This window comes from Schistocerca gregaria, chromosome 3 (assembly GCF_023897955.1).
Source record: "Schistocerca gregaria isolate iqSchGreg1 chromosome 3, iqSchGreg1.2, whole genome shotgun sequence".
Taxonomy (NCBI): Eukaryota; Metazoa; Arthropoda; class Insecta; order Orthoptera; family Acrididae; genus Schistocerca; species Schistocerca gregaria.
This window is the reverse complement of record NC_064922.1, coordinates 863,259,104-863,281,628: the sequence shown is the minus strand read 5'-3', so window position 1 is coordinate 863,281,628 and position 22,525 is coordinate 863,259,104. Positions and strand designations below refer to the sequence as shown.

Genomic DNA, 22,525 nt, shown 5'->3' with positions numbered 1-22,525 from the left:
AATTTGGGTGCATAGATCCTGAGAAATCAGTACCCAGAACAACCACCTCTGGACGTAATAACGACCTTGATACGGCTGGGTATTGAGTCAAACAGAGCTTGGATGGCGTGTACAGGTACAGCTGCCCATGCAGCTTCAACACGATACCACAGTTCATCAAGAGTAGTAGCTGGCGTTTCCAGAATGAGTTTCAGTAGCTGGCGTATTGTGACGAGCCAGCTGCTCGGCCACCATTGACCAGACGTTTTCAATTGGTGAGAGATCTGGAGAATGTGCTAGCCAGGGCAGCAGTCGAACATTTTCTGTACCCAGAAAGGCCCGTACAGGACCTGCAACATGCGGTCATACATTATCCTGCTCAAATGTAGGGTTTCGCAAGCTTCGAATGAAGGGTAGAGCCACGGGTCGTAACACATTTGAAATGTAACGTCCACTGTTCAACGTTCCGTCAATGCGAACAAGAGGTGGCCGAGACGTGTAACCAATGGCACCCCATACCATCTCGCCGGGTGATACGCCAGTACGGCGATGACAAATACACACTTCCAATGTGCATTCACCGTCATGTCGCCAAACACGGATGCAACCATCATGATGCTGTAAACAGAGCCTGGATTCATCCGAAAAAATGACTTTTTGCCATTCGTGCACCCAGGTTCGTCGTTGAGTACACCATCGGAGGCGTTCCTGTGTGTGATGCAGCGTCAAGGGTGACCGCAACCGTGGTCTCGGAGCTGATAGTCCATGCTGCTGCAAACGTCGTCGAACTGTTCGTGCAGATGGTTGCCTTGCAAACGTCCCTATGTGTTGACTCAGGGATCGAGACGTGACTGCACGATCGGTTACAGCCATGCGGATAAGATGCCTGTGATCTCGACTGCTAGTGATACGAGGCCGTTGGGATCCAGCATGGCGTTCCGTATTACCCTCCTGAACCCACCGATTTCATATTCTGCTAACAGTCTTGGAACTCGATAAACCGCAATCGCGATAGGCTACAATCCGACCTGTATCAAAGTCGGAAACGTGATGGTACGCTTTTCTCCTCCTTACACGAGGCATCACAACAACGTTTTACCAGGCAACACCGGTCAACTGCTGTTTGTGCATGAGAAATCGGGGAAACTTTCCTCATGTCAGCACGTTGTAGGTGTCGCCACCGGCGCTAACCTTGTGTGAATGCTCTGAAAAGCTAATCATTTGCATGTGACAGCATCTTCTTCCTGTCGGTTAAATTTCGCGTCTGTAGCACGTCATCTTCGTGGCGTAGCAATTTTAATGGCCAGTAGTGTATATTTTAGAAGCGGGAGGAGAAAGTGAGAAACTGCCCCACCCCCTTCCCCCAGAATCCAGCCCAGTACCCACGCCCGATCGTTACTCCGGGGAACTTGAAGAACTCACCTTGAACCACTCCGGGTAAATGGCGATGATGGTGTCGAAGAGATCTTGGTCCAACTGGATTCTCCAGAACAGGTTGCTGTTGCCGCTGTCCAACCTGTGCCCAGATTCTGAAACAAAAAGGCAGACGCTGCTGTAGCACTGTAAACATGTTTACACGTAGCACTGCCACCAAAATGTACCACTCTAAGTTCTAGAATCACTACGTAACGACGTATTATTATTACAACGATAAAGTCACAATCCGCATTTTTGTGCAAACGCAATCAACATATAACTGTAATAATCAGATCTATGTAATGGCAGTAATAATAATATGGAGCACTTTGTATGTAGGGCATCCGCAGTCGAAAAATTCCATATTGAATAAGAAGGACCGCTGCGACTGTTTAAAATCTTTATTTAAAGACAAACTGTATTTGCATTGTCAGGTAGGTTTCCGTACACTAATGCACAAAACAATTCGTTAGAAATTTGGAAATGCAGGTAATGGGGAATAAAAGCGACTAGGTCAGTCCACCAAGGCCGTCTGTTTAAAAGCCAGAGAAAGCACATTCCGGCCGAGGTGGCCGAGCGGTTCTAGGCGCTACAGTCTGGAACCGCGCTACCGCTACGGTCGCAGGTTAGAATCATGCCTCGGGCATGGATGTGTGTGATGTTCTTAGGTTAGTTAGCTTTAAGTAATTCTAAGTTCTAGGGGACTGATGACCTTAGAAATTAAGTCCATAGTGTTCAGAGCCATTTGAACCAAAAGCACATTCCTCAACATTCCAAGAAGGCCTTGCTGCAGCTTACTGTTAGTTTAATACTGGCAACAGCAATGCTTCCTCCCCATTAGAGGTAAAATGCGACATTATTCTAACAGTTGTTTCTCCAGCGCCGTTTCAAACGCGGTTCTTTTGCAGAATATCTTTATAAATTATTTGTGTAATATCCACTATGTACCTGCTTTTGACGTTTCTACCGAATTCTTTTTTAAGCTTCAGCTTCAGGATAGTCTTAGCCCCTACTTTTTATTTATGGACGTTATCACATTTCCTTGTTAGAAACTTTAAATACCTCGACGAGAATGATGGGAAATGTGCTATTTCCTGCTTTCAAACAGCTCGCTGTTATGGAATGACTATAAGCAAATACAAACATAATCGCTTTCATTTTCCATTACCTGCCATTGTCAAGTTGTTTTATCCATTTGTAAACAGATAAACAGCCGATGATTCAAATATAGATTGAGAAAACGGCCGAGTCTTTAAATAAATATTTCAAACAGTCTCAGCAGTCCCTCTTATTCAAATAATAATAATGATAAACAATAATAATAATGTACAATAAAGTAATAAAGCATCTACTTGTGTGGCAGAGGGCATTCTTATTGCAATGTATATTAATTACGCTACCAGTGATCACACCGAAATGTTTATATGCATCTGAATATTAAATCTCTCTAAGACAAGAAAATTATAAAATGTGGACAAGAGAGAGAGGTAAATCTCGAGAAAAATATCTGGACCTTCAAAAGAGAGTGGTGATTACAGAAACCCAGAAGTTAAATCAGAGCTATATGGGACAATCGAAAGAATACGGGACAGGTGGAAAAAATAAACAGGAGGGTGGGAGGAGGACAAGCGCACGAGGGTTTCTTATGTATGTAGACAGTTTACCCATTCCGGGAATAGAATTTTTCTCTGTTGTCGACACTGATACACCCATGTTATCGGTTCCAAGGATTCCAAGACTTTCGAGAGGTTTTTAATTTTAAGTTTGAATTCGGATAACAAATGGCAAAAGAAATACATTTTTAGGATGATATAATTACAAATTAAAACTTTAGGATTCTTTTCCTTTCGCTGTAATGTGAAACCTTGCGTATTTCCAAATTTCATGATTTTCGGTCAACGGTAGGTTTTGATGAGAGAGTTTCGTAAATGGCCAATCTTTTGATTGCAGTGACTTAGAAGTTTCACTGTTTTACATCAGGACCGTTGACCTTATTTGTGTAAAATTTCTGCTTCGTACGCCTACCCATCAGTGAGAAGTAGGGTTCTGAACAGTCGGACAGACAGACAACAAAGTGACCCCACAGTGGCTCTGTTTTTATCGACAGGTACGGAACACTAAATAATGAGTTCAAAAATGGTTGAAATGGCTCTGAGCACTATGGGACTCAACTGCTGTGGTCATTAGTCCCCTAGAACTTAGAACTACTTCAACCTAACCAACCTAAGGACATCACACACACCCAAGCCCGAGGCAGGATTCGAACCTGTGACCGTAGCAAAATAATGAGTAAACTGTTTATTATTTTCGAAGTAATCGTCATAACTGTTTATACATTTAACCAACTGTGACACAAGACGATCTGAACTGGAGGATGTGTAAGAGCTGCCAGTGAAACTTGCGCAGCGTAATCGAAACGACCTTGGAAACCGGGTAAAGCCCGCGCGCCCATGATGCCCAAGTTTCGCTGGGGAGCCCTTCAACACCACGTCCACGCAGTCCCCATCTCTCCCCATGCGATATTTTCGGAGCCCTGAAGAGAGACATTTTCGTTGCTGTCGATTTACTTCGGACGAAGAGGTGAGCCGGCCGGAGTGGCCGAGCGGTTCTAGGCGCTACAGTCTGAAACCGTGCTACCGCTACGGTCGCAGGTTCGAATCCTGCCTCGGGCATGCATGTGTGTGATGTCCTTACCTTAGTTAGGTTTAAGTAGTTCTGAGTTCTAGGGGACTGGTGACCTCAGAAGGTAAGTCCCATAGTGCTCAGAGCCATTTGATTTGAACGAAGAGGTGAACGCCAGGTTACAATCACGGTTCCGCAGGCAACCGCAAAACATTTTTCCACGAATGCACTGACCGTCTTGTCTCGCAGTGGCATAAACATGATAACAATTACGGCGATTACATTTGGAATAATAAACAGTTTACTTACTTTTTCCAACCTGTCTCGTTTTCATTTGACTGCCTCGTCTAGTAACGATCAGAAAAGATGCGTTTTTCTTTAAAGACTCCAAGTGCAACAGCGCTTGGCAGAGAATTAGTCGCATTGAAGGACGCGGAAGATTAAAAGACTAAGATATGGTAGGAAGCAACGGGGGAAGGAAGAAAGATTAGAGAGTAACGTCGTTCTCAGTGGAGACGGAGCACAAGTTCCAGTAGTGGGAGGATACGGAAAGAAACCGACAGCGTTCTTTTCAAAGCAACGACAATGGCATCAGCCAAAAATCTACAGCTGCTTGGCAGAGGAGAGTTTTGCACCGACGCTCTTCCGCAGCCGCGTCCGGCGCCTGACCAGCAAGCTTCGTCGCTCAATACGGAGATAAGATAGATGGATGAAATCTCTGCCGTATGCGGTCTCTCGACGGTGTACTGAAAGATCCGCCCCCTAAAATTTGCGCCCATTGAAATCTGCGTCCAGAAAGGATCGAGGAAGGGTCCACTAACCCCTTTGCCCAGCAGGTAGAAGAGCTCTGGGATGCTGCCTGGAGGTTTCCGAACCCGCATTTTCAAACCCTACTATACAGAACGCTGCGAGCTGAGGAGCCCAGTTAACGAGTGCACCGACATCTTTCTACAAGAAATCGATACATGCTGCAGAACCACGGAATGTATAGCAGATACTGTATCAGATACAGATTTCATTCAAAATTCAGAAACGAAACTTCTCGCGATTACACAAAAATCAGTTGAATATTATGATGAGACTCCTGAAAACGGCATCCTTGCACAAATTATACGACTAAGAAGATTTTTACCTTAACTGTTCCTAACGTTATTTTTGCGCGACGATATGTGTTTCGATAGCTTTATGTAAGATAATTCTTTTTTACAAGTCAGATTAATTACGAATTATCTCGGGGCCATTATGAGGCAAGCACGGCTGTAATTTGCAGTTAGTCAATATGGTTCAAATGGCTCTGAGCACTATGGGACTCAACTGCTGTGGTCATCAGTCCGCTAGAACTTAGAACTACTTAAACCTAACTAACCTAAGTACATCACACACATCCATGCCCGAGGCAGGATTCGAACCTGCGACCGTCGCAGCATCGCGGTTCCGGGCTGAAGCGCCTAGAACCACTCAGCCACAGTGTCCTGCTTCGTATGTGTGTGTGTGTGTGTGTGTGTGTGTGTGTGTGTGTGTGTGTGTGTGTTTTTAAAATGCGTTTTACTTATTTGTTTTCATCTATAAAAGCTGCTTGCGAAGTATTTAACGTTATACTTTGATTACTTAGTCAAGCATATGAGAAACTCCTGAACACAAATGTTGTACTTTATGCTTTTATGAGGTTGGCACAATTCGGGTGGATGGACGGAGGGTAGTGCGTGTGAAAATTAAAAGTCTGCGCCAGATACCAATCTAGCTTTACCACTGCGTAAATGTCAGTCTGAATGGTAGTTGAAACTTCCATATCGGAACTATTACGACAGAAATGTTCAAGTCGCACGACGTCGATTGTACAACGGCTAGGCCGGTATTAAAGCTTTTTGTTCAGACAACCGGCTACTGTGCTAGAGAAGGTCTATCGGGTTGCAGTTCAGACGTGTATGGGGACCAGGTAGTTTAGAGAAATTACGACGGTCTGGGTGCAGGCAAGCCATGACACAAAGAAAGCAGGCAGTGGGCGCAGATTTGTGGTTGGGCACAGATTTCACTGAGGGGCGCAGTTTTCATGGATTCCTCCCGACACTGTGAACCGCGTGTTCTCGAAATGAGAGGAACGGCTCGCAGGTCTGCACCTCAGTACAGTTAAGGCCTTCGAAAAATAGCAGCTTCATTGTAGGGGTCTTCTGCAGATGGATAAGCATATTTATACCACAGAGCTGAGCTAAAAGCGTGGAAATAACAGTTCTGCATGAGGTGCGGGAGTCACAGAGTATGGACGTAAGCGTAACAGGATGTGGCAACGTGGACGCGGGTACGATAGTGACGAATGCGGATCATTGCTTTAGAGGGTCGAAAAGTTGATACTGCTGAATGGACTACAACAATGTTTGCAACAAGTAATCGATCACGTAAGATTAAAGAGGCGAAAACATCGGCGCATTGTCCGTCGCGTGGCAGTGCCAGATGTTTGCACGGTACGTAAAACAGCCGTGGGGCGGGGTGCAGTAACAGGCGGACCAGCGCCGGCCTTGTGACGTAGCAGGGCGTCGGCCGCCGCCGCCGCTGCCCACGCCGCTCCAGCGCCTACGCGCTCCAGCCGGCTCTCCAGAGAGGCACACGACGCGCCGCGCTGCCTGGACGCTGCTCCACAGCAGACTGCGTGCGCCGAGGATGCCTGGCCGGGTTGCGCTCGCCTGCCAGTGGCTGGTCGAAACTCTGTACCCGCAATTTTCTGGCCCGGACCGACAGGCCAACCAATTAGGGCGCACTTTGGCTGCCCTGCTGGTGGCAGTAATGTTGCTAGCCACTGTCTCACACAGAAGAGAAAATGCCACACCGCCACTGAAAATTTACTCGGTTCGGTGGCAGGCTCTGAGCACTATGGGACTTAACTACTGCGGTCATCAGTCCCCTAGAACTTAGAACTACTTAAATCTACCTAACCTAAGGACATCACACACATCCATGCCCGAGGCAGGATTCAAACCTGCGACCGTAGCAGTCGCGCGGTTCGGGACTGCGCGGCTAGAACCGCTAGACCACCGACTACTTTTCACTCCCATTAGTTCCAAATTCTTTGAAGGCTCGAGATTGTAAGCGTATTTATAAGTTCACTGGACTTTGCAACTGATCTTTACTGGTAAAATAAGCTGCTACTTCTTAACTGCTTGGTTCCTTAATGCGATTAGTCTACGCAAAAAATCTTTGCCACGTGTACATGCCGGACACGTCAGGGCGCTTGTGAACTGCTACATTCTGTCGCACTAGATTGCCGAAAGGTGTTCCACACTCTGCTACACTGCAGCTAGAGTAACCACGATAATAGGGTAGTGAGGCGTATCTTCACAAACAAACGACTAGGTGGATGATATTTCGACTGACGGAACGCAGCAGTTGCGTCCACGAGAAGCGAATTTCAATATCGCTTGAACCGCACGGAAGAGTGCGTAATGGGGCCGCTAATGTTGTCAATTTTTCCAAACGATTTATCAGAAGGAAGCGACATGAAACGGGAACAACTTATGAATCTTTAACAGGAAACTCGAATGGAAGACTTAGGTTTATTGGAATTGTTATGCGAAATGGCGATAGATCTGTACAGAATACCGTTTGCAAGAAGCTAGGTTTTTTTAAAATTAACGATAGTACATCTTGACAGGTGGTGGCCCCCTTTTAGAACAGCGAAGATAACTGTTCAGCCCTGGTTGGGAAGGTTTGTTGCGGCACTGTATATATATGACGTTAGGAATCTACTGCTGGTGGATCACTTTCCAATTTCATTTCCTGTTATACTTTTCTGTTTTTTTTTTTTCGTGTAACGGAATTCTGCATTTGCTTAACAGCTGAGGAGAATCACCGCTGAAACTTTTAGTAGAAAAGGATCTTTATGGAAGTCTTGAATTTATTGCGGTGTCTTAAAGTTTACCTAACTGACTAACACACTCATCGCCTGCTTCGAACTACCATTCCTGCACTACGGACATTAGGTTACTAACTAGACTAATATTTATTCGAAGCACTCAACGCGTGTAAAAAGGTGAGAGCACAGTAGTTCTAGGTCACTGCTGCAGCGTTTAGGGTCCTCAGCGTCAACTGGGCACGACAGCACATGCCCAGCAATCTGAATGAGAATCGTTGGAAGAAAGGAGTCGTACTCATGAAAATCTGATGGGTAAACTGAAAGAAAGGCGTTCAACGGAGGTTAGGCGACAATAATACGTCTCGCGCGCCGCGTCATGATAGAGGAGACGAGAGAGAGGAGGATCTTAGTGTTTAACGTCCCGTCGACAACGAGGTCATTAGAGACGGAGCGCAAGCTCGGGTGAGGGAAGGATGGGGAAGGAAATCGGCCGTGCCCTTTCAAAGGAACCATCCCGGCATTTGCCAGAAGCGATTTAGGGAAATCACGGAAAACCTAAATCAGGATGGCCGGAGACGGTACTGAACAGTCGTCCTCCCGAATGCGAGTCCAGTGTGCTAAGCACTGCGCCACACGAGAGAGATTAGGGCGCTCAGACGCAGAGCAAATATTCCTACGCTCAGTAGTGAACGCAATCGGATAGAAATTCTATAAAGCTAGCACGAAATTTTTGTAAAACAACTGCTGTGTTAATTTTTTATAAGGAACAAGGCTCATTTGATTTCCGCGTGTTTATGAAAACAGTGTCCGATTCCACAGCACAGTGGCTTGTGGAGAGTATGTATAGGCTGTTTCTCGAGGTATAGTCAACATTTTAGGTGGCAGTAGTATAGGCTAATTCGAATAAAACATTCCATATAACATGAGACCAAATTTCATTACTTTCAGGCTAATATGGGTCAAAATTTTATTACTTACAGACATACAACAGTTAGAATATAATCCATGCAAATACGCAGAGGTGGTTTTAAGCTAAGACAAATGATTAAATTCAAAGTAGATTTTCATAAATTCCTGCCCCTAGCTGAATGTTTTGATGACACCCCGTCTAGTCCTAGAGTCGTTCCGGCGTGCTTATTTGAGGGCAGCACTACGATCGATTCGTCCCTCGAGTTTACTCTTTCTCTGTAGAAATGCACACGGGCAAAAGTCTACAGGGCACACAGCACATTTACAGAGAAGCGTTCTACAAACTGTCGGACGATCGATGCGAGCTCAAAGTGTTTTTGATACCGAGGAAACAGTGTTAATGGGGTTACTCGGTGGCTTGCAGTTAGCCAACAATCGTCTATGTTTATCTTCTTCTCGAAGGTGTTGCATCAGCTGTAAATGATAGAGATGCAAGCCGTGGATACGTAATGAGCGTCGTACTCTTCTCGTATGTGGAACACCGATGTGTGCAGAAATTCTGCGCCTGCTTGTCGAACGACTAAGTGTTACCAACTGAATAACGTATTCTACGTCATCGAAGCACTGGTCGAATGCGCGGTCTCACGATAAACGACTGCTGGGCACTTGGCCAGCGTCAGGCACTTTAGTGAAAATACGAGTATACAAAGTTGTATCTGGTGCTCTGCAGTTGGGAAATCGTCTGCCTTACTTACAAGCAGCGGCAACAGCGTTTCCATTACAAAAGCAGTACGAACACTTCATTTCGACGTGCTCAGTATTTGTAAGTACGGGCAGCACGCTTAAACGCTACAGTAGAATTGGCCAAAAACGACAATCACAGTGAGAGTTATTAAATCCAATTACGTAAATTTAGGTGCAACTTAGGAATTTCGACTTCAAGACGAAAACGACAATCGATAGTAATACGAATAGCGACTGGAGTATCACAACTTATGTAAACTTACCTCTGTAGCCAGTTGTATTTCTGTAACCGGTAAAACCTGGACTCGAGTTATGTGGAATATTTTATTCGACTTAGCGTATACTACGCTCTCTTAAAGTACTGACTGTTTCCCTAGAACTGCCAGTATACAAACGTTCGGCGTCGGTGCCTGGGACTGGTGTTCCTGCAGCCGCGGCAGGTAGAGGTTTGCCTGGGGACGCGGCGGGCGCGTGGGCGGCGCCGGCCTTGCCGCCGCTGCTCGCTGCCGCCCACACGCAGACCCTTCTCTGCCACTCCGTCCTCTCCCTCTCTTCCCTGGCCTGCGGACGCTCCCTGCCCAGGCACCTCGTTGCGTCTGTTCTCTGCGGTATACTGGTCCTCGCGAACATACAGGCCAGAATGGGCCGCTGCCGGTCACGGCGTCGGCTAGCGCCTGCAGTCGCCTGAGGCTGGGCTGTTCGCAGGCGACGCACTCGTCTACCGGCAGGTGACGTCACTAGTAGCGCGTTACACGACACGAAGGAACCCCTCCAGCTGACCGCCACCTCTAGCAAAGATTGGCAGCCGCCAATCAACACAAACCGCTGTAATGTAATGCGCGTGGACAGACGAAGAGACCTGGGATGTTTCGACGGCGGCATCTGCCATCACTTACTGGAATCTGTCACGGCCATCCACTTCCTCGAAGTTGTCGTCACGGGCGTTTCAATAAGCACCGACCACCTACACCGAGTGCCAAGACTGACTCATACTGCTCCGGACGAATCAGTGTTGATAAAATACACGCGCGAAACAAGTACGAGGATGAGTCAAAGGAAAACCTTAAATGTTTTTAAAAATATTACTTATTGCCCAGAAGTGGTACAAAGCTGTATCACTTTTCAACATAATCTCCCCCAAGTTCAATGCAGGTCCTCCAGCGCTTACAAAGCGCATAAATTCCTTTAGAAAAAAATTCTTTTTGTAGTCCGCGCAACCACTCACGCACCGCGTGGCGTACCTCTTCATCAGAACGGAAATTCTTTCCTCCCATTGCGTCTTTGAGTTATCGAAACACACGGAAATCACTTGGGACAAGGTCTGGTGAGTATGGTGGATGACGAAGACACTCAAAATTCAGGTTTGTAATTGTAGCAACTGTTGTACGGGCAGTGTGGGGTCTTGCATTGTCATGTTCCAAAAGGACACTTGCTGACAGCTACCCACGTCGCTTTGATTTGATTGCAGGCCGCAGATGATTTTTTAGGAGCTCTGGGTATGATGAATTAGTGACAGGTGTCCCTCTAGGCGTGTAATACTTCAAAATGACGCCTTTTTCGTCCCAAAAGAGAGTCAGCATAACCTTCCCTGCTGATGGTTCTGTTCGAAACTTCTTTGATTTTGGTGATGAGGAATGGCGCCACTCTTTGCTCGCTCTCTTCGTTTCAGGTTGGTGGAAGTGAACCCAGGTTTCGTCCCCAGTAACGATTCTTGCAAGGAAGCTATCACTTTCTCGTTCAAAGCGCCGAACGAGTCACCTGCCGTGGCATCCATCTTGCAGAGACTTTGTGAAGCTGGAGCACATCATGCACAGTGTGGTGTGCTGACTCATGACTAATTTGTATACTTGCTGCAATGTCATTCAGTGTCACTCGGCTGTTTTCCTTCACTATGGTTTCAACTGCAGCTATCTTCTGTGGAGTCACAACTCGTTGTGCCTGACATGGACGAGGAGCATCTTCCACTGAAGTCACACCATTTGCGAACTTCCTACTCCATTCGTAGACTTGCTGCTGTGATAAACATGCATCACCGTTTTGAACCTTCATTCGTCGAAGAATTTCAATAGGTCTCACACTCTCACCACGCAAAAACCGAACAACAGAACGCTGTTCTTCACTGGTGCAAGTCACACGTGGGACGACATATTTATACTGGTACTGCGACGGTATGTGTGCATCTGCACTATGCTGCCACCTACAGGCCATTCTGCACGCTGTTTGTAGCACGCTTTCCACCTTTCAGGATAAAGGCGCGAAATTTCGATTTGTTATTACTAATTTAAAGTTTTCATTTGACTCACCCTAGTATGTTAAAAAAGCCTCCTTCGAGCAATTCTTCATTTCTGTTTCTTTCTGTGGGTCATTTGTGCTGTGGAACATTTTGCAGTAGCTTGGGGAAGGGGGATTTATTCAGTCTGGACTTGGTACTCCTAAATGGTCGGTCCCGTAACAGGGAAATGTATCATAGTCCTGGGTGGAAAGAGCACTTTACAGTGCGCCATACGAGGGGACAGGAACTGCCCTACGAAAATGCGTACACTCTGCTCTTCATTCTGACTAGCGTGACATCCTCAATGTCAAAATAACGTTCTGAGCACACGACACTGAGAAGCCGGCCGGCGGTCCTCAGTGCCCTCTGGCGTGGACGAGCTGTTTTCGTATCGTGTTTCAGAGATATGGTGAAGGTTTTACGTCGTCACCGACCGAGCTATTACAGTCAATACGGAAAATTAAATCAGAAAGTGCAGGCATGGATTTCGAGTTGAGTCGCTCTGGTTTTGTAGGCGATTCTTGCCATTTAGCGAGCATGCAGACGTTCAACAGGGTGGCGTCTGCTGAACAAGGCGGACTTGGCGACGCGTTCTCTGAAGCCAATCAATTACATTCGTGTCCGTGAAAATCTCAGTGCGCTGTTTTCTGTCTGACTCTTCCCGAATTGCTTTGATCTGTGTTCTCGAGTTTGATGCATACCGCCAAAGACAAACGGCGCGGTACTTGGCGGGTATCTTTGGTCAGCGTGGGAGTGTCACGGCAATCCTCAACCGACTGCAGTAGGTGACGTTCAAAGAAAGTTGTGCTTTGCAGAAAGTCTTACTCAGAAAATTCCTAGAGCGCACGGTCAAATATGAGTCACTTCCTCCTACATACACTCCGCGTTATGACCAGTCGAAGAAATTCGGTATCTTACAGAAAGACGATGAAGTTATTAGACGCGAAGCTCCATCCTGGATAGCACAGGAATGTGGAAAGAAAACATCCGTGTCCTTTTCAAAGGAACCAACCCGGCATTGACGATCTGCGATTTGCTACGGCAAACACGGAAAATCGAAATCTGGGTGGCCGACAGGAATTCTAGCCGCAGTCTTGGCGTACGCGAGTCCAGCCTCATCAGCACAGCCTCGGCCACCAGCGCGCGGCAGGGCCTCCTGCAGCGAGGGCCGCACACCCACGCGGGCGACGGCGCTCTGCAGCACGCGAACCGGCAAACCCGACGTCTTGTCTCACAACACGTGGGGTAGGCGCGGCTAGAAGTCAAAATAATCTTCCCTCCTGTCCCATTGGCGAGGGGGGAACGCTTTGGTAGCAACGTGTTTCTCGTCTAGGCTCGGAACTCCGCTATCCTAAATGCAAGCCTTATCCTGATGCACGACGTCCTTTTCCAAATGACGATTGTTGAGCGTTTCTGACTGAAAATACGTGCGGCAAATGTGCAGCTTTTCGCTTCTCTCAATATACTCTCTCTCTCTCATGAACTCAGCAATGGTCAGAGACTGAAAAACATTAGTGAAGAGCCGGCCGGAGTGGCTGAGCAGTTCTAGGCGCTTCAGTCTGGAACCGCGCCACCGCTACGGTCGCAGGTTCGAATCTTGCCTCGGGCATGGATGTGTGTGATGTCCTTAGGTTAGTTAGGTTTAAGTAGTTATAAGTTCTAAGGGACTGATGACCTCAGATGTTAGGTCCCATTGTGCATGGTGATCATATCCCATATTGATGTCGGGGTACATGAGCAGGAAACAGTGGCGTTTTGTAGCACATGTGGTTCGGGACGGTTTTCTCAACTTATCACCAATACCGTGGACGTACAGATCTGTGCCGTGTGTGTTCCCTATGTGCCTATGCTATTAGCGCCAGTTTTGTGTAGTGCTACGTTGTGTGGCTCCACATTCTGCAATTATCCATAATTTATGAGCATGAGTGTATACTACTGTCAGGCAATTGGGGGATCGTGACACACCATAAATGGCAAAACTAACGCATGCGTCTACAGCTACAAACATGGTCCGCAAACCGCGCTACAGTGCATAACAGGGGACACTTTGTACAAGTGCTAGTCGCTTTCTTTCTTGTGACACCCACACATGAAACGAGGAAAGCGTGGTTCTCTGTATGCCTCTGTACGAACATTCTCCTTCATCCCGGAGGAAAATGTACTGGAAGACCATTTCTTCATCTGAAAATACCCACCAGGAAATGAAGAAATACTATCCACACGGAAATCCTTTAACACACTCAGATCTACGGTGTCAAATATCTCACTTGTGAGCCCTCTCTCTGCGACAGTGGAGAATACCAAACCATGGTTCGCCCTCACGACCTCTGCTACTAATTTCTTCAGAGTTTCGTAGATCAGCTAGATGATTTGGTTCACACGTTTCCTCAACACGATTTATTTCTAAGTATGGCAGCATGCCATTTACAAGTTACTGAAGCGCACAGTGGGTGAAAATGAGTGAATAACACCATAATTACAGTCATCCACTGCCCATGTTACTAATGAAACACATTAAATTCAGCACGTTTGTTTTCTTTATTGCGTATTCTACCACTTTTAACTAAACACTCGTCTATGAAAGTACCTGCAGAGAAGAAATGATTTGAGATTAAATTTAAAATCTGCTTCGCTGCCCATCAGACATTTTATGCTATTGGGCTAATGATCAAAGATGTTTGTAACTGCATAGTCAACTTCTTTAACAGCCACTGACATGTTCAATAGTTAGCAATGAATATCCATTTTTCTCTAGTATCGTAGTTGTCATTGCTAGTCTTCTCACACTGCGATTGTCTATTATGACCGCATTTCATTGGCGAATATATATAGTTGTATCGGAATGATGCAGTCTGAATGCCCAACACCTTGAAGTTGTGGCTACAACATGAGTGTCGATGGACACTTACATACATCACTTCTCACTTTTACGCACTTTTTTCCTGTTTTCTTTATGTGATAGTACCGCAGTCAATTATTTCTTGATACTTTTATCGCATATTTTGTTTGTTTCTAATCTAACAATTATGTATGGAGAATAACTTGCTGAAAGTGCTTTTTTTTTAGACCTATTTATGTCTGATTTGACAGGAAGAACCGCAAATAATCGAAAAACGTTATTCACGAATTATTCTGTTACTGACCCCTCCCTCGCATGATAATGGATTTTGCCAAGGAGTGACAGAGTGGCAAATGGAGGGCGTTAGGGGGCGGGGGAGGTCAGACTAACTCGTGGTACTTGGAAGAGGGGCAGCAGCATTTTCAGTAGTTGCAGGGGCAACAGGCTGGATAACTCACTGGTCTGGCCATGTAATTTTAGCCAACTTGCGTCATTCGGTAACGCGAACGGCTGAAGGCAAGGGAAAGCTATAGCTGTTATTTTTTTCCCCCGAGGGGATACAGCTCTACTGTATGACTTAACAATGATGGCATCCTCCGGGCAAAATATTCCAGAGGTAAAATTCTCCATTTGCATCTCTTGGGGTGGACTATGCATGATGATGTCGTCATTAGGAAAAACGGAACTGGCATCTTATGGGTCGGAGCATGGAATGTTAGATCTATTAACCGGAGAGGGATGATTCAGAATTTAAAAAGGGAAATGGATAGGTTGAAATTAGATATAGCGGGAATTGGTGAAGTGTGGTGGTACGAACAGCAGACTTCTGGTCAGGTCAGTAAAGGCTTATAAATACAAAACCAAATAGGGGTAAAACAGGAGCAGGTCTAATAATGAATAAGAAAATAGGAATGCGGGTAAGCTAGTGTGAACAGCATAGCGAACACATTATCGTAACCAACAAAGGCACGAAACCTACACCCACCATGGTAATACAACTTTATATCCCTACTACCTTTGCAGGTAACGAAGAGATTGAAAGAAAGTACAATGACACAAAAGAAATTATTCTGACAGTTCAGGAAGACGAAAATTTAATAGTGATGGCGCACTGTAAAAAAAGGGGAGAATGGCAGGAGAATATATACTTAGGGACAGGAATGAAAGAGGAACCTGCCTGGTACAATTTTGCACAAAACATAATTTAATCATCATAAACTAGGTTTCTACGTGGAAAGCACCTGGATACACTGGAAGGTTTCAGATAGATTATATGACGGTAAAACAGAGGTTTCGGAAACAGATTTTGAACTGTAAGACATTTGCAGGGACAAGTGTGGACTCTGACCATAAGTTACTGCCGGTTAAAACAGAATAAATTGCAATACGATAGGCAATTAAGGACATAGAACCTGGTTATTCATTGTTTCAAAGGAAGCATTAGGCAACGTTCAATTGAAACAGGGGCAAGTAACACAGTAGAAGTAGAAAGGGCAGCACTGAAAGATGAAATAGTCACGGCAGTAGAGGGTCAAATAGGTAAAAAGACAAAGCCTAATATCAATCCCTGATATAACCATACCTGAATTTAACTGACTAAATGATAAAACAAAAAAATCAGGGAGTAATGCAGGTGAAAGGGAATACAGAGTTTAGAAACTGAGATAGACTGGAAGTGAAAAATTGGTATGTAGGAATGGTGAGAAGGCAAATGTAGTATTACAGAAGCATGTATAACTTCTAATAGGTAGGTACTTCCTACAGGAAGATTAAAGAGGCCTTTGAAATGAGTAGCAACTACATGAATATGCAAAATCACATGGCAAGGTAGTACTAATCAAAGAAGGGAAAGCCCAAAGGTGGAAGGAGTATAGGGAGGGGCTGTACAACAAAAATGAGCAATAAGGCAATATTAAAGAATGGGAACAGGATGTAGATGAATATGAAATAGAAGATATGATACTGTGAGAAGAATTTAACAGAACACTGAAAGACCTAAGTTGTAAAAAGGTCCTTGGAGTAGGCGACGTTCTCTCGGAGCTACCGATATCTTTGTGACGGCCATTCATGACAAACTACTCCACCTACTGCGCAAGATGTATGAGACAGGCGAAACACCCTCATACTTCAATAACAATGTAAAAATTACAGTTCCAAGAAAAACAGATGCTGGCAGGTATAAATATTACCGAATGACCAGTTTAATCCTGGTTGCAAAATATTAGCAGAAGATGACCTCAGAGAATATCAATTTGGATACACTAGGTTAAGGAAAGGCAATCCTACACTTATAGCATTTGTAGATTTGGGGATATCTTACGCCAATGTTGAAATTGTGAAGGTAGGAGGAATAAAATACAGGTAGCGAAAGGTTATTCAAAGGTTGTACAGAAATCAGACCGCAGGTTTAACAGTCGAAGGATATGAAAGGGGAGCAATGGTTGAGAAGGGAGTAAGGCAGGGTTGTAGCATATTCCCGATGTTATTCAACCTGTACAGCAGGACGGCGAAGATTTCGGTAGGCGAGCTATGCGCTGGCATAAGCGGCATTGCTCTGTCGCCTGGCTGCACGCTTTCCCTGCCAACACGGCATGCTGTCTTAGCAAGGGGAGGGGGAAGAGGAGCAAACTGGGGACGCTACACATTTAAGTGGTCGGCAACACATTTAACTGAGTGAGGACTGTGTGTGCTGAACATTGTTACAGCGTATGGCGTAACACCGAAAATGCTGACGTAATTACACGCGTGAGACGGAAGTAGTGTCTTGCCTCATATTGTGTCTACAGAGAATAAATCAGTGAACAGCGTAAAACATCTTGGCACTGGTTCTGCAAAAGTCATTTATCATTGCCTTGAACATTGTTGAGCAGCCGCATTCTGATTAGAAACGACTCCTGAAGCAGCTAAATCCAGTTAGCTCTTATGTATCAGGACACGGTCACATCAAAACTAAAGCTAGGCTGCCATTTCGGTTAATAACAATCTACTTAATATTAACCGGCAGTGTTTCATCCTGGCGACCGTGAAACGTCAACTGCAATCTTCGGTGAAGAATAGACTACAGAATACAGTACTTCATCTAGCTTCCGTCTCTCATCTTGGCGACGATTGAAATGAGAGGATTTTTCACTGGTTTCTTGGTCTGTTCCTGTGCAATACGTTACATTTATTTTGGTACACGGTCAGTTACCAGTCCAGTCCCGTCGATTCTAGGCAAGTTTTCCCGCATTTCGCTGGCGCTGCAACCTTCTCACAGATCGTCGTCTGCAGAAAGTCTCCAGCCCTTTAACACTCGAAATTACCTTTAGTTCTGTCGATTTCATTTTGCTGAGATCAAAGTACTGAGGTACATCAGCTAGAATTTCCCGAATCCATTCAGAAATCTGATCCGATACTCGGTAAGAGCGTGGTTTGTTCACTAAACGACAGTACGGAGTGGTACAATACGGTTCCCGGAAGCCATGGAAGGCGGCAATAATGTGGACGCCTGTGTCACGGCGCTCTGGACCTGGTGGGCTAAACCTCTGAGTCACAACTGAGTCCACCGAATGACAGCCGTAGTTCTTGGCGCAACTATGACAGGGCTCTGTGTCAGTCGACACACTGTGTGAATGTGGACGCCTCACCGCGCTGGTGGCTTTAACAGTCAGGGGAACGTTACGTAAGTGGTCGGCCATCTGCCTGCGTATTCGACAAGAGTTCTATCCGAGATGAAAAGATTAAGCGTAAGTAAACAGTCTCGGCTGCATCAGTACCCTTTTCGAACGAACGCTATACCCGACTATTTTAATTCGACAGTGGAATTCCGTTGCACGACCATAAAGACGTGAATGCAGCACGAGCAAAACTCTTCGAAACTTTTCCAGCATCTCCACCCACGACAATTTTTCCTCAAAATGTGCAAGACGAGCCTGTAGTTAACCTGTCAGAGAGGAAGAGAGGCGTCTGGGCAGTGTGAGTGCAGAGCGCGCAGTAGAGAGGCCTACCCGCCGCGGCTGCTCGCCTCATGAATATGCGCGAGGCAGCCAGAGGCCGCCGGCCGAACACAACACGCTGGACGCCCAGAGGACAGCGCCCGCTGTCAGAGCTTCACACACTCCTCAGCACTGGAAAAGTGAGGCGTAGGAAAGGCGGGAGAAAACAGCCGACTGGAAATGCGCAGCACACTGCGTCACGAGGCGCACGCACACAACACACACACACACACACACACACACAGGTGGACCTTGCGACCGAGCAGTTTTCCATCTCGAAAATGAACATTCCCGATACCTGTCCGCTCGTCCTGACAATAGATTCGCAACTCTTCAGATTTGGTGTCTGTCCGTAAACTTAACGCGTTCACACGCGACACCATCTGCGCAAGACGGAAACCTAATTTCGGAAACCGACCTTCGCTCCGGTGTTTATATCTTAGGCCTGAAACCACTTTGTTAACCCGATCAGAGTGTGAATTATAACCGTCCACTTGTGAGCCGGAAGTTTCATTTTCAAGTGAAGTTATCAGTAACTTCGTAATTTCTTCATAAAAAGACAAAACGATCTTCTTGCGTATCCCAGTGAACTGATAAGGAAAGGCAGGAGGAGGTTATTCGAGAACAGATTTTCAAAACCTTTATCCATGTCCGAGTGTGACTATAACCAACCTACACTGCGCATCTAGCGGTAAAAAATATTGGCAAGCGATCACTGGTGGATCACGATTGTTCTCCAACATTTCGGGTATTCTAATTGGTTAGAAAACTTCTGAAATAATGAAGATACCAATACCTGTTCACGCAGTTGACAAATGTTTTCTCACAAGCCACCCATTGTGTACACAACTATGTTGTATGCAGTACAAGAGACTGAATAATTGTGTCAGAAATCTTATGCGGTTGCAGTTGATCAGCCTTTGTATCTAAAGCCCCGAGATATCTTAGCAAGTAAACATTGACGTCCCAAACTTTCATGTATATGTTACCATAACATTTGTGGATACCATCAGGTAAAATCACCACCTGCCTGGGCAGGGCTGGAGTGGCCGAGCGGTTCTAGGCGCTACAGTCTGCAACCGCGCGACCGCTACGGTTGCAGGTTCGAATCCTGCCTTGGGCGTGTATGTGTGTGATGTCCTTAGGTTAGTTAGGTTTAAGTAGCTCTAAGTTCTAGGGGACTGATGACCTCAGAAGTTAAGTCCCACAGTGCTCAGAGCCATTGGAACCATTTTTGAACCACCTGCCTGGACTAACTACCGCAGAAAGTGTTTGCGCAAAGACTGGTTCCTACCACTTGTGGAGATCCTGTTTTTCTACGGCACGGTATTGTCGCGTCTGGGCACACTGAAAGGAAGAGTAACCGGTAATGCCTAGACATCAATTCCAACAGATATGTCCACTCAATGACACAGGTCCTCTTTCTATCAGGAATTAAATCTTCCAATGTGATAACGCATCGACCCTGTACTAGTGATAAAACTATAAACCTGTCGCGACTGTCTGTTTCTTTCTTTGAACACGCTAATCTACAAAACAACTAGACGAATTTTCATGGAGTTTTCACAGGCAACTGGAGAGGAACGTGGGGGCAACATATAGGCTTTATTTAATCAAAATCGAGTAACGGAGAGAAAAAAGACATATCGTGATTTACAGTTTTAGGAGTCTGCTCAGATTAGTAGTCGGACGCTTATGTTAGTAACGGCGTAGTACCGAAGAACCAACAGATGGCGCTGTTAGGTTTTTTTACCCAGTGACAGAAGTATATTTGGAAGTTTACGTCAGTGACAGAATTAAGCGGTGCAGTCTTATTTTTACGATTACAAAGTAACATCGAATGTACTTGGCTAGGATATACGGATTTAGCTTTGTGTACTAAAAACTTTATAAAATAGCTCTCCGTCTTTCGATAGTTTTGCTTATATTCGGCTTCATGGCAAGGAAAAAAGAATTTATCGACAAAGACACAGGTAACTGTACGCAAAGGCCCTTCTTTAACTTCCGTTGCGAAGCACGGCCGTATAGCTATTATAACAAATATGAGTGTCTGCCCGACTTTGGTTTTATGAGAACGGGAGTGAGATAACACGTTTTTTTAAATGGCCTCAAAAATCGTTGAATTTTAATATTATCAAGCGGCTATGGGTTGTTTTGGCTACACAATCAAAAGCACTCTTCCCTTCACCAGAATAGCTTAACAAACGGGAACAGATGGTTCGCGATGAATGGGATAAAACGTCATTGAACATCATCCGGGACTGATTTAGTCGATCCTTCGCAGGCTTCACACTTCTCTGCGATGTGAAACGCAACCCATGTTGTCGTCCATGCCTCGCTCCCGTCCACCAGAACAGCCACAGCCAATGTTTCGCTGAACGTTATTTGTATTTCTTTTCTGCATTCACGTACTGGCCTAGTAGTATGTGCCACACACTTCACAAAAATATATATATTCTCATTCTCGACACCTGCGTCAATAATCTATAGAATTCAGTGTTAGTGTCTCGAGCGGAGAAAATCTCCAACCCGGCCGGGAATCGAAACAGGGGCCCAGAGTATGGGAGGCAAGCACGTTACCACCTAACTAAACATGCGGACACAGTAAAACATTTATTTACCTGAAGAGAGAACCGGTTTCGGATTAATAGCCATCAAAGGAGCTGAGCTTAATACATGTCACCATGGTTGCGAATTCTAGAGTTTACTTACATAGGGTGGTCACTGGTGATATCCATAACAGTCCAAGTATTTTGGAGAAATTACTGCAAAAATTTGTTAGTCTACTTAAAACAAAAAAATATGATCGTATAGGAAATTGAATTTTAAATATTTTTTTCATGAAACTTTGCCAAAGACGTCGAAAACGGCAAAAAAAACGCAAATTTGTAAGAAACGGTTTTTAAATAAATAAAAAACGAAATGTAAAACAAGATAGCTGTAGCGCTCAAAAAGATCTATCGATTGTTTTTCTTTTTATAAATATCAATTTTTTTCTTACATTTCGAGATATATAGCAAAAATGTTAAAACTCTGGTTCTATACTATTCATCAACATTTACATTCCCATGCTTGCTACTTACTGCAAGAATAGCCCGATGTAAGTTAAAAAAGTGCTCGTTTCAAAAAATAAATAAATTATTACTTCGAGATATATCGATGTTTTGGAAATAAGGCGCTTTTGATAATTGGCTATATTTTCTCAGCAGATGACCCTACGGTAACGATTTTAGGCTTTTTTTCTTCGCAAAGAGTTGTGCTATAATGCTATTATACATTTTTTACTATTTTATTAGTTCTGAAGGTCAAAAAATGACAGAAGTTGCTCTTTTGTTGAGCTCGGTTTATAACGAACTATATCAATTTTTTATGAAAGTGACTTATGAAGAAAGAAATTCCTGATAATTTTTCACGATTAAAAAAAAAAATCCTACTGTCTTCTGGAGCCAGGATAACTTTTTTTTTCAATCTAGTGAACGCAATTAACATTTTATAGTGATGCGCTTGATGGAGGTTAATGGTGAATACTTATATTTTCAAGAAAAAGAGTACTACGATTGCACTGATTTGTAATATTAGCAACTGACAAAGGAAACTGCTCATCGCAACACCCCCCCCCCCCTTTTAGGTTTAATCGTAAGACGGCCCAGTGGACAGTTCGTCGAAAACTGGACACAGATCAAGGATGAAAACAAGAAGAAGGCATACTGAACTGTGAAAACATAAGCAAAATAGAAACAGTGAACGGTCCAAGCTCAACATGCACGACGTCCGAGCGAATTTCAATAGGCGCGGCGTTGAGGTTGTGCGCTCACGGTGTTGCAGTACGAAGTGGGAGGCCAAATCGCCCCGGTGCCTCACCTTTTTCATTTTCTTTTTTTTCAGAAAATTATGAACTGACCGTGTTGTCACTGACGTGTTTGCTC

The 22,525-nt window shown here is 45.0% G+C and overlaps 1 protein-coding gene across 4 annotated transcripts in view; it reads right to left on the bottom strand.

The window, feature by feature from the left end:
- Positions 1–22,525, bottom strand: part of LOC126354877 (myocardin-related transcription factor A-like) — a 306,159-nt gene that overhangs the window by 122,964 nt on the left and 160,670 nt on the right. For all 4 annotated transcript variants that reach the window (XM_050004891.1, XM_050004892.1, XM_050004893.1 and 1 more), the window contains exon 2: positions 1,402–1,508. In XM_050004891.1, the coding sequence (XP_049860848.1) occupies positions 1,402–1,508 (107 nt within the window). The remainder of the gene's footprint in view (positions 1–1,401; positions 1,509–22,525) is intronic.